Source organism: Thalassophryne amazonica, chromosome 12, assembly GCF_902500255.1.
Source record: "Thalassophryne amazonica chromosome 12, fThaAma1.1, whole genome shotgun sequence".
Taxonomy (NCBI): Eukaryota; Metazoa; Chordata; class Actinopteri; order Batrachoidiformes; family Batrachoididae; genus Thalassophryne; species Thalassophryne amazonica.
Window position 1 is genome coordinate 40,219,616 of NC_047114.1, and position 12,682 is coordinate 40,232,297.

The 12,682-nt window shown below is 40.5% G+C and overlaps 1 protein-coding gene across 1 annotated transcript in view; it reads left to right on the forward strand.

Annotated features, from left to right (window-relative positions):
• Positions 1-12,682, forward strand: part of LOC117521216 — a 215,906-nt gene that overhangs the window by 134,787 nt on the left and 68,437 nt on the right. The window contains exons 5-8 of the mRNA XM_034182558.1: positions 3,684-3,815; positions 6,111-6,230; positions 8,880-8,918; positions 11,227-11,292. Of these exons, the coding sequence (XP_034038449.1) occupies positions 3,684-3,815; positions 6,111-6,230; positions 8,880-8,918; positions 11,227-11,292 (357 nt within the window). The remainder of the gene's footprint in view (positions 1-3,683; positions 3,816-6,110; positions 6,231-8,879; positions 8,919-11,226; positions 11,293-12,682) is intronic.

Here is a 12,682-nt window from a genome sequence, read left to right on the forward strand (position 1 = left end):
GAAAACAAATGCACCCGAACGTGATGACAGCTGCAACTGCTTAATGCTAACTTTTTACATTGAAAATGCCATAGACATGCTAACGCGTTAGCATCGGGATCCGGATCGTGATCCGGATCACCACTAAAATTTAATCACTTGTTCCTCTTGTCATTTCCAACCACTCCACAAAATGTCATCAAAATTCGTTCAAAACTTTTTGAGTTATCCTGCTGACAGACAGACAAACAAACAAACGCAACCGAAAACATAACCTCCTGAGGCAGAGGTAATTATGTCAACTGGCCACTGAGTCCCAGTAAGCATTATTGTTCACATTTGGCTGGACTATGAATGGTCTGTACAGTTTTCAGTGCGGAGTTATGGTATAGATTGTAAATAGCACATATAGAAAATTAGTATCTGTATTTTAAATAACACAAGTAATACTTTTCTTGTAAAATATAACACATATACTATACACAAATAATGAATGCTTATGACTGCAATGGTAAGAATATTTGCATAACTTGAAGATGGAAGATGGAACATACCATCTTTCAATTAATAAAATATTCTTTCCATTGCACCAATGGAAAACATCCATTATTTGTTTTATATGACACCTCAATAGAGGCATTTTATTTATATTTTTTGCCAAATCGCAACATGAGTCACCCCAAGGCGCTTCACATGGGTAAAGTTTAATCTTAGGGCCCTGTCCCACTGGCGTTTAGGAGGATTTGCGGATGGAATGCGCACAAAAGTGACCCACATCTGCCAAACAACCACAATAACCATGTAACATTCCTGTATGAGTCGGCCGCCATCCGAACACGTCCGTGATCATCCGCAGAGGCACGCATGTCTGCAGCCAGGATTTTTGAGCGGCTCAAAAATCCTGCTGCGGATGAGATCCGCATCACTGCCTGAACACATACTGAAGACATACGCAGGACATACACAATCAACGCACCGCATATCCCCTGTCATCCGCTGATATCCGCAACCGACAGGTTGGCATGGATTGGCGGCGGACCGGGACAGCGTGCAAAACAGATATGACGCATGCCCAGCACGGCCACATCACGGTCGCAAATAGTATGTCGCGCATGCAGACAGAGTGGGCACGGATGAAGCGAGTGCATCGCGGCCGCTGTGCCCCTCATGGGGGCACCTCCGCGGTCGCCTTCGCTTCTGTTCCCTGTTATATCCGCTTTTCTTCCTCATGTATTCGCTGATCCACCCCGGGACATTTGTCATTTCAGCCCACCTTTGTTGCGGACGCTCAGCTTTTGTCTCCTCATTTCATGCGCAAATCCTCCTAAACGCCAGTGGGACAGGGCCCTTACCTGGCACTTGGACAAGCACATAGGCAACATTAATGAGGGGAAACTCTTTCCAGAGTTTAATCTGATCTAGATTATGTTTAATTTAGTCTAATTTGACCAGGCTTTTGAGGGCAGCAGGACCCAGCAGTTCACTCTGGCTGGCAGGCAGATTAGTAGACCAACAGCCTGAGGAGCTTTTAGCGGTGTGTGTAGAAACACAGATCTGAAACACAGATCTGTTTTCTACAGTCTGGTGATAAATTCTGACAAGAATTCATCTGACACTTCAACAGCCGCTAAAGATGTGTCTGCGAACACTGCAGCTACTGTGTTTAGCTTCCTTGTATCATGGAAGCATTTTTACAAAGGCTAATGGAGCCATGTAACAAAGCAAAACGGATTGGAGAAAATGCACCTTAAATAGTACCAAAAATGCACGGTAGTGACATCACCCACAAAATGGGGCGAATGTCACATGACATAAAATCCAGGAGCAGAGGTGGTAACGAAGTGGTTAAGTGTGCTGGTTTCCATTGTGGAAGGTCCCTGATTCAAGGCTATACCTGCCCGTTCTCCATGTAATGTGCAGTTACATCAGGAAGGGCATCTGGTGTAAAACTTGTGCCAAATAAACATGTAGATTCACCTTGGGTCTGCTGTTGTGACCCTGAGTAACACAAGGGAGCAGTTGAAGGAACTTATTTGCATGACATACAATCCAGAAATAAAATGACAAGGGTCAATCTAGGTGTCATATAATAAATAATGTCTTTTTTACAATATAAAACATATCGACAAATCTAGCTACTTTTCCTGGCGTTACTGGAGACTTTTCTGATGTTTGGCGACTGAAAGTGAAAGTCTCTGTTGTCACTGAGCGGCACTGAATCTCCCCCTCCTCTGCAATGCTGCCTGCAGCAGCCTGTAAAGCACTGAGTGGAGGGATATCTACAATCCTCCTCACTCGGACTCGCTTAGCCTACTGATCTCATTTGCTGCGCTGTGATTAAATAGTCCTCAGACTTTGAGAAGCCCTGGCCTTGAGAAGTTATTTTATTTTAATAAGTGATGGCCAATTTTAATGACAAAATAAATAAACAAACCAAGAAACAAGTTTATTTGTGGTTCTAAATATTTTAAAGGTGGGTTTACTCACTTTTTTGCCTCTCCCACGTTTTTGTTTTCAAAACTTTATTTAAAAAGATATATTATATCCCCCACAATTTCTCGTATAGTCACACAACTGAAAAACCACTGAAAGCCATCTGAATCTTCCGAATGGTTGACGAGCTGGGCATGTCACAACATGTCCTGTGAGGCTTCAACACGGAGGTGCTGTTGCTGCGCCATCAGCTTTGTGCCGATGAATTTCGCCGCCGCTTTTTTCATGGCAAAATCTTCCTTCACAGTGGAATGTGTCGAAAAAGTGCTGATGTCCACCTCTTCTGCAATTTCTCGGATAGTCACACGACGGTCCCGCATCACCACAGCGTTCACTTTGGAAATGATCCAGTTGTTTCAGCGTGTTGATGGCCGCCTGGAGCGTGGCGCGCTCTCCACCGTCGTGCGGCCGTCTTTAAACCAGTTGTACCGCTCCTTAATCTGTGTGATGCCCAGAGGATCGTCACTGAAAGCCGTCTGAATAATCCGAATGGTTTCCACCTGACTGTCGCCCAGTTTCTGGAAAAATTTGATGCAGTCGCACTGCTCCAGTCATTCCGCCATTTCCTTGCAAAGAAAAAACACAGAGAGACTCCACACGTCCTCACACAGAGGCTGCTTACAAGCAAATGACGCAACTGACAGGCGTGAAAAAAATCATGCATGCGCATGAAGGTTCAAGGTTTACTCATGCAAGCACACGATTCAAATCCATCAGGTTTTTGAAAAAAATAAAAGGTCGGATACTTTTCTAACAGACCTCGTATATAGATTTGAAGAATTTTCAGAAAAACCAAACTTGTACCAAACCATGACTTCTGTGTATCATTACACAGAATATTATCATAATATTTATCCTGATTTGACAAATTGAGACACTTAAGTGTGTCTGAAATCACTCTTAAGTGTCTACAAGTGGTCAGGTGGTAGACATAACTCTCATATAATTTTTTTTTATAACGAGCCCCTTAATTTGTAATGCTTTTGAGAAACACCTCTTCTATTCAATAAGCTTCGTGTGAAATTCCATGAATATCTAAGATGTTTTTTAATGAAACTGTACTGAGATTAACATTCCACAAACGGTCATGAAAATGGTCCCATTAAATTTTCATTAATCCTGTAGAAAACTGGGCCTTCTTGTTTTCCTGCATTTCCTGGTGGACCAGATGTTATTTATCACACCATCACTTTCACTTTCCTGGTGTCCAGGTTCTCTTACATCACCACTCAGTCCACGAGATCAGCTACATTGCAAAGGACACCAGGGACCACCGAGCTTTTGGCTATGTATGTGGGAAGGAGGGCCATCACAGGTTTGTGGCCATCAAGACCGCGCAGTCGGTGAGTACTTGGAGAGACAAATATTCTGATTGTAAAACGCTATAATGACCAGTGTAAAGCAATATTTCCAAATTCTGGTCTTCTGGAACCAAAGTTCTGCACATTTTCCTTTTTATGCCTCATCTACTCAGACAAGAACAGCTCCGTCAGTTGTGTTCAACCTATCAACCGCTGGCTGAGCAAAGGAACACACCTGCTGTAGCTCATCATGTGCAAGTAGTGGAGGGAAAAATGGAAAATATGCAATAATTTGGGTCCTGAGGACCAGGATTGGGAACCACTAGTCTAAAGCACGTAGGTCAAGACCATTTTGGGATGTCTCCACCTTCATTTTTCTACCTACATGGCACCCAATTTGAGCGTAGAGTAGGGTACAGTGTGCAAAGGGGTTTTGTATAGTCAATTAGTCAAGGGCATATTTTGGTGGGTATGCCTTAAAGTAAACTAACCAAAGTTCTCCCTGCCAATCCTTTAAAGGCACAAGTACTCAGAATATGGTGCTTTGCTATTTAAGTGGAAAACCTCAGAATCAGTAAGTTTTCTGGATAGGAAACAGATGTCTGAGCAGTGTCAAAGTACATGAGTGGATCATTTAGGGTAAGCAGTACTTATCTACCAAAGCTCCCTGAGGTGAATCATGTGAGTGCCTCATTCCACAATGCCTTCTGCATCTACACCTCCTCCAACCACCCAATCTCATCCATATCCCACCCAGCGGAGACAAACCCCCCCCCCCACTCCATATATCCTCGACCTCACTCCTCTCACCCCTACCCCAGTGCTTTGCTTTCAGTCTTTGGTGCTTTCTGACTGCCAGCCTGGAGAGAAAAAAACTCTACCTAAAACTATGGTACAAACTACAGTTATTAAAGTTTTGTTTTGTTTTTTTTTTCTGTTGATTTTTACTTATATTTCATTTTGAATTTTTGTTTACAATTCGGTTTTATCGTAGTAGCAGACAAACTGCTCTCAACTTTAGACCAGACTTTTGCTGGTCTATGGTGCCATTAGTGCAGCAGATAATGGAAACAATCATGCAAATGGTGATAAAAGCATCAAATTTGGCAGAAATACTCCTCAAACACTCCTCTTTTGTAAAAAACGATTGGCCACTTGACTTTTCAGTCGGTGGTCAGGTAGGGGTCAATTGAAGAATTACACAGAGGTCAAAATTAAAAGATGCTCCAATCATATTGAAAAATATTCCACATTATTTGTCTGATCATAAAGATTCCAAAAAGGTATAGTCTAGACTATCTGTTACTGAATTCTATGGAGTTACAGGATAAAAACAGCAAGAATGGTGACAAAGGTCAGTTTCATTTTGTAGAGGGGTCAAAAGGTAAAGTTCCTCTAATTTTGGTAAAAAGTGATGCAAATTATTGGTTGAGCTAATAGGATTAATAAATGGAATAGTGTTGACAGTGTTTTATGTTTGGTCTCCAAAGTAAAGGTCAAACAAGGTCTACGTCTATTGGATTCTATGACATGTGACATATGTTACCCCGTAACGTGATAAGTAAGGATGATACATGGTCCAAACTATTCCTTTTTAAAACCATGTTAACTCAACTAGTAATTTGCATCACTTTTTACCAAAATTGGAGAAACTTTAAGTTTTGACTCCTGTACAAACCGACACTGACCTTTGTCACCATTCTTGCTGTTTTTATCCCATAACTCTATAGAATTCAGTTACAGACCATCCAAACTATACCTTTTTGGAATCTTTATGATCAGGCAAATAATGTGGCATAGGTTTCAATATGATTGGAGCATCTTTTAATTTTGACTCCTGTGTAATTCTTCAATTGTCCTCTACCTGAACGCCAACTGAAAATTCAAGTGGCCAATCGTTTTTTTCAAAAGAGGATTGTCTGAGGACTATTTCTGCTGAATTTGATGCTTTTATCACCATTTGCAGGATTCCGCTCTAAATATTCTCTTATCTACTGCACTACATCACTTTCTGGGGCTTAATGACAGCAAATACACAGATACTGCATCCAACTATATTTCGTTTTCAGACCAACACACTAATGTGTGCAAGGATTAGCACAATTTTGCTTGCTACTTACACCACATAGGCACATGGTGTGAAAATGACAACTGTGTGAGTTATACAATTGCAACGACACGTACATTGCACTGTGCACTGCTTTGCAATGGATGGAATGTGGGGCCATCTGTCACAAATGTTCAATCACAGCTGAGGAACTCTCATGGAAATGAACAAATACATAAATATATGTAAATACCAATAATTGTTTTTCTCTCATTATTGCCTCTGTCAAGGCGGAGCCTCTCATCATTGACCTGCGTGACCTCTTCACGCTGATCTATGACATTAAACAGCGAGAGGAGATGGAGAAAAAGGCCCAAAAGGACAAACACTGTGAGCAGGCAGTTTATCAGGTACAGTAAAATAAATAAATTTGTTGAATTAACACCTTACATACATAGAACACATGCAGCAAAGTTTAAATCATTTCTGCAAGAACTACTGCAGACCATGCTTTCCATCTGATGTTCAACGCACTTTCCCATTCATTCACACGCTCACACACTGATGTCAGAATGCTGTCTTGCCTTGCAAGAGGCTCAAGTGCACCCTGGGAGAAAATTGGGAATTAAGACCACACCCACCCAGTCCTATTGGGATTTAAACCAGATCCTCCGGTCACAAGCTCATAGGCATCCTGGATTTGTTTGATTTCCATCAGATCTTTGTGCTGTCAGTGAATAAAAGAAAGAAAATTGAAAAAACTGTAAAGGTTTGCAAAAATACCTCAAGATATATAATGAAAAGGATGGAAGGCAAAAGCAGGTTTATTGTCCCACAGGCACAAATAGCACAGTCTTACAGGATCAGACAAACAGGCTTGGTCATGAAAATGGGCAAAGATCAGACACACGGGTGATCAGTCCAACAGTCTTTGAAGGTGAGGCAGCTGAGGGTTATCTTAAAAGAGGCAACAGGTCAATAACAGAGGTCTCATACTAAGTGATGAATCCAAAACAACAGGCAAAACCAGGAAGATGGGAAGGCAGCAAAGGCCTGTAACAGGAGAGTTAAAATAATAAAAATAACCCAGCTAACACATAACATTTTGGTAAGGTTATATATCAGTTATATTTATTATGGTTATCAGAAACATTTCTAGAATGTTTTCCTAACATTACTTCCTTTGATATATTGACAAGTCATATTTGTAGTTGAGGGAAATTACTCTCACCGTCTTTCTTACTCAAAATTTCTTTCTATGACTAGACTATGACTTTAGGTAACATTACCAGAATGTTCTGGAAACATTTGGATGAAACATCTTTAGGTGACGTTATGTAACGTTACCAGAATGTTCTGGAAACCAAAAAGAAACTGCTTAAAAATGCTCCCAGAACATTAGGTCTAATGTTCTCTAAACATTTGGGTTAATGTTATTGTCAAATGTTCTAGGAACCAAAAAGAAACTTTCCTTAAAAAACGTTCCGAGAATGTTACAGCGTTCTGATAACATCTGACAAACGTTCTTGGAATGTTTTGGGAACTTTATTTTGTTAGCTGGGTAGCACTGGAATAGTATTGCAGAGAACAGGATGAACCTAGACAATCTGGTGATGAGGGAATGCTCGAACAGCGGTTATAAAGACGAGTCAACAATTCTTACAAACATGTTCATTGCAGTGCCTGTGGGGAATCAGTGGATGAGAGAGAGAGAGATTGGATTTGCAAGTGACAGTGAATGCATTAGGAAGTGCAGGGTGAGACATGGATCCTTTCTGGAGTAAAACAAAGACTATGGCCAGGATTATAGAAAAGAAGCAGCTATTCAACCAACAGTTTGAGTTCCAGCTATTTTTCTGTGATTTCTTTACATCTACATTGGGTAAGTCCATTGCGCTGTTAATCATGACGACAGGGTATGACAGTGTGATTACTGATGACCTGATTGGCCTGCTACCTTTTTGCTGGACAGTAAAACATTCTTCTGCACCTGGGAGACAAATGTAACATACTCATGTGGAGCTAGTGGAAAAGCAAGATTTTTCTTGAGTGGTATCTATCAGCTCCGCACATGTATCACAGATGCAATGGACCACAGACGGTCCACAAACATAGTACTAGTGGTGCAGCTTAGGTAAAATTTCCATAAAAAACTGTTCTTTTCAGATATCTGAAAATAAACATTAGTGAATTTAGAATATGTGTGCCAAATTCCATGCTTTTATCACAAAATGAACAATTGTTTTGCTATGCCGCCCCACTATATGTGGAAATTCTGTGTAATGCAGGAGACTTAGACTAGAGATCGAATAATGTGGGGATAAAACCTAAACATCAAAACGTGACCCATGACAGAAAACACTAGAATTAAAACCATTACACTATTACACTTCATCATCTCCAACTTACCCATTGGCCTCCCCAGGGCTCATCCAGCTGATAACCTGGGGGAACCCTAAACATTTTCCCCTAGATGAGAAAAAAAAAGCTTGATTTAGAGTGCCTTGTCTTCATTCATTCATGCTCTTGGTGTGCTGTTTTCATATTCATTTGGACACTGCTAACAGTTTAATTATTATAGTGAGCTTTAAGCATCTATGAGTCACCCGTAGGGGCCCTGGGGTTCCCCCAGTCCACAAACTGTCAGACCCTATAAATATATCATCCTGATCCCTGGTGCTGAACTGGTGTCAGCTCACATCCCCCGCCGGTTGAGAAACTGACAAGCTGTTTAAGTTATTTCTTTAGGATGAGATTCAGAGTTGAAAACATTTGTTTTTTTTTATCTGTTTCATTTTCCAGTCTGAGGCAAGACCACACAACAGTTCATTCGCACTTTGAAGCATTTCTCTCTCGTGCACAGCAGACTGCATTTGTCTGAAGTTGGTGTTAAACATTTAACCACAATGACAGGTTGACAAGAGCTTTGTTCAAAAATGACTGATTGGCACTACTGCCTTTTGCATCTGCTTGTCTTCCTCCATCTTTTTTTCTCCCCAACAAGATTGTAAATGTAGCGCATTAATGATGAAACATGTTTGTGTCCCGCCGCTGCACAGACCATCCTGGAGGACGAGGTGGATGATCCGGTTTACCAGGTAGCTCCACGGCACACAGTTCGTCACAGCAGAAAAGTGTTTTTTCTTTATTAAAACCATCATGTTGTGGTTTAGAGTTTGAAGATAAGAAAAAAATCACTCAAGTCTAATCCTCAGTATGAATCTTCTCCAGTCACTGATGTGCTTGAATTAATGATCCATGGTTTTCCACCATTCCAGTAATACACAGTAGATCATCCTAGTGGGCAGTTTTGTTCAACCATTCAGCTCCCATTTGCCAGTGCCGTGTTGTAAAACCATATTTTTTAAGTTGTGTCTGATTCCTCCTGAAGACCCGTCCCTGACTGGTTGTCACCCCTTCTTGCCCCGTGCATTTGGCTGACGTTTCTTTGTGTTTGCTTACACTGAATACAGACAACACTAACTCTTACTCTGATTTGTATTTCTTGTTCCCTCCCAGACCACCTCTGTTCTTTGCTCTGTAGCTTTAATGGAAAGTGCGTTCGCATAAAATCATTCCATTTGCAGCTTTGGTTCATGGTGGTGCTGGTTGACAAAACTCCAGAGTTTTAAATTGAGATCCATGAATGAGACTCAAAGCCAGAATGTCATTTATGGATCTCAAGTGTCTGTTATATTTTGAAGAGGTGAAGCCAACCAAAGCAAGACTTTGAACCACTACAAGGCATGAAAATGAAAAACTGAAACATATCAATAGGAACCATAAATGGTGGAAATTTGCCAGCAGTAGGCAATTAAAGTCTAAAGTTTTAGTTTTATATGTCAACTTCATCAATGTTTGATAGACAGATTAACATAATAAGAAATGTTTAAATCACTACCTATACTCTAAAAAATGAACTGCTGTCTCAATGAGAACAAGTGATGTAACAATCTGCATAGAAGTTATTTCAACTAACTCAAGTTATTTCAACTTAACTAGAGAAGTCTTGTGAAATTAGCTCTGCTGAAAGTTGAAATAACTAAGTTGAAATCATTTAAAAAAAAAAAAACCTATGCAAATTGTTACATCAATTGTTCTCATTGGGACAGCAGTTCCTTTTTTAGAGTGTACCTCCAGTTAGTGTAAACCATACGTAGAGATTACTCCAGTTAACGGTTATGGAGTCCAGCAGTCATAAGGTGTGAGGCGGGGTACACCCTGGACAGTTCTACATATACAACAAACAAACACATTCACACCCACAGATAATTTAAAGTTTTTAATTCACCTAACCTACACATCTTTGGATGTGGGAGGAGGCCGGAGCACCCAAAGGGAACCCACACAAACACGGGAGACCATGCAAACTCCACACAGAAAGGCCACAGGTGGGAATCAAACCCATAACCTTCTTGCTGTGAGGCAATGGGACTAACCACTAAGGCACCGTGCCATTTTAAGCTAATTTATTACTTACTTAATTTCAAAGAAATTACTTTTTTCAGGTGTTACCAGCTGACACAATTTAATTAAGTTGGTTGAAGTATTTTCTTTTTTCAGTGCAATAAGGTGATTTCAATAACTGTGTTCTTGTGCATTGATATTTAATATTTATCACTTTGAATGCTTCAGACTTTCCGCTTTGTCTCTTATCACCTGGGCGATGGCTGTGGCGTTATGATTCTGACCGCCTGTCCCTGTCCTCAAATTTTTGTGGTGTAAGCAATAAGCAGTTTTTAACCTCATTCAATGCTACTTGTTATGGCTCAGCCAATGATGATGTCCACTCTAGTCTTCTTTTGTATATATATATATATATATATATATATATATATATATATATATATGTACAGTATCTCTATGGGTAAAACAACATGGCCTGTATAGATCAACTTTTTAACTGTGGCATTGGTGATGGACTACTGAGTGAAATATTGTTTTTAGAAAATCAAAAATATACATATTGTTACATTACACGGCCTTACATAGAATGTTATTAGGTGTATCAAGTTTAAGTTGGAACCCAAACTAGAAAATACATTAAAATACAGATTATGCTCAGAATAAACCAGTTGAAACAAAAAAAACAATAATTCTGTTTTGAAGCCCTGAGCTAAACCGTCCACTTTGTCTTGAAGTTCTGCCTGACCTGTTATACTTGTGCTCTTTCTTCCTCCCACCCCACTCTTTTCTTTCACTCTTCTGTCACGTCCCAACTCTTTTTTCCTTTCCTCCTGTACACCCTTTTTATTCCCAATACGTCTTCACTCTCTGCTTCATGCCATCCTCCTTCCCTTGTGTTTTCCTCTATTTCCATCACTTATCACTCTCTCTTCTCTCTTTGTCTTCCCATGTCTTTATTCTCTGCACCTCTACACTTTGCCCACTACTTCTGTTCTGTAGTACATAGTGTTTGAGGCTGGACATGAACCCCTCCGCGGTCCCCAGTCCGAGGAGAGCGTTTATCAGGTACAAAAACAAGTGTCGTCCCTTTCCTCCCTCTCCATTACCCTGTCATAGGTGAAAATAGCACTAACAAAGTAGCATTTTTAGCTTTTTTTTTTGTTTTTTTGTTTTGTTTTGGGGTTTTTTTGATCAAGTGACAAGTGGTTTGGAACTCATGCATACATTTGCTGAGATTCAGGACTGGAGCAAAGTGCAGTATTAGCAAGATGAAGCATGATTCAAATAGGAACCAGGTCAAAAGAGGTTCAATAAAAAGGCAGCCACTTTATACTGAAGACTCGGGGCCCTATATTGACATGGCACAAATTAATTTGGGGCATGTCCAACTTTTTGTTTCTATTTACATGCTGAGCACACATTGGTGTGCAGGGGGGAAAATGGGTTCATCTTCATTAGTCATGGGTTATTTATTGGTATAATTTGAAATAAACCAATCAGTGTCATCGATCATCTCCTTTAAAAGACAGGGAGTGCCAGGCACACAGTGCACTGCTAATTTGAAAGTGAATTCAAGTGACAGGTTTTCTGGTGAGGTAATAGATCCACTTTCTTGGCGCATCCCATTTCAGAGCATCCACAAAAGCTCCCTGAGGTGAAGCAGTAAAGAACTTTTATTTAATGGTTGCTTTGAATTCAGTTTCTTTGTGTAAAGAAGCAGAGTGTCTGTGTGTTGTGAAACTCCTTATGTAAGGTGCACATGATTTTTCATAATTTAAATACAGCAAATACAAGTAAAGCTTGTTAACTCGTGCAAGTTGGGGTCCACAAAATCAGTGTGTTAATGAGGTTGACCAAAAATACTGAAAATCAGCTTACTTTGCCATATTACATTAGTTTTGACCATTTGAAGCGTGATTCCTTCCTGGGCTGTGATGATTTCTTCATCTGGAGTGTGTTCAGAATCTTTTCTTCCTACTCCGGCTGTGTCAGCGATGAGGGTTTTGTCAGTGCGGACAATTCTGGACAATCCAAAGTTTTTGGATGTGACTCTTTAGATCCTTATTACCGGTTCAACTTCAGCCAGAATGTATACACTTGCCTGTGCACTTGGCGGCTGAGTGCGTGGGGGACGCATGTATGAATTTCAGCTCAGTCTAAACCAGCAGAATCATCTGCTCAGAATCGTCCGCCCTCATCGCTGACGCAGCCCGAAGAGGAAGAAGCAATCATTTTCCATAATTGCCCTCACTGACGATCCCAAACAAAATGGTCAAATCAAAATGGACTTTTATACAGTAGTCTAAATTTTCGGGGTCCACAAATCAACAGCGAGTAAAGCTGAAATGCAACTTACGCGAACACGAGTTAACAAAGTTTACCTGTACTGTCAACCAAGTCTCTGGTGGTCATTGGAGCAGTCATTTTCTGCTTCCACACAATTCCAATATACCAG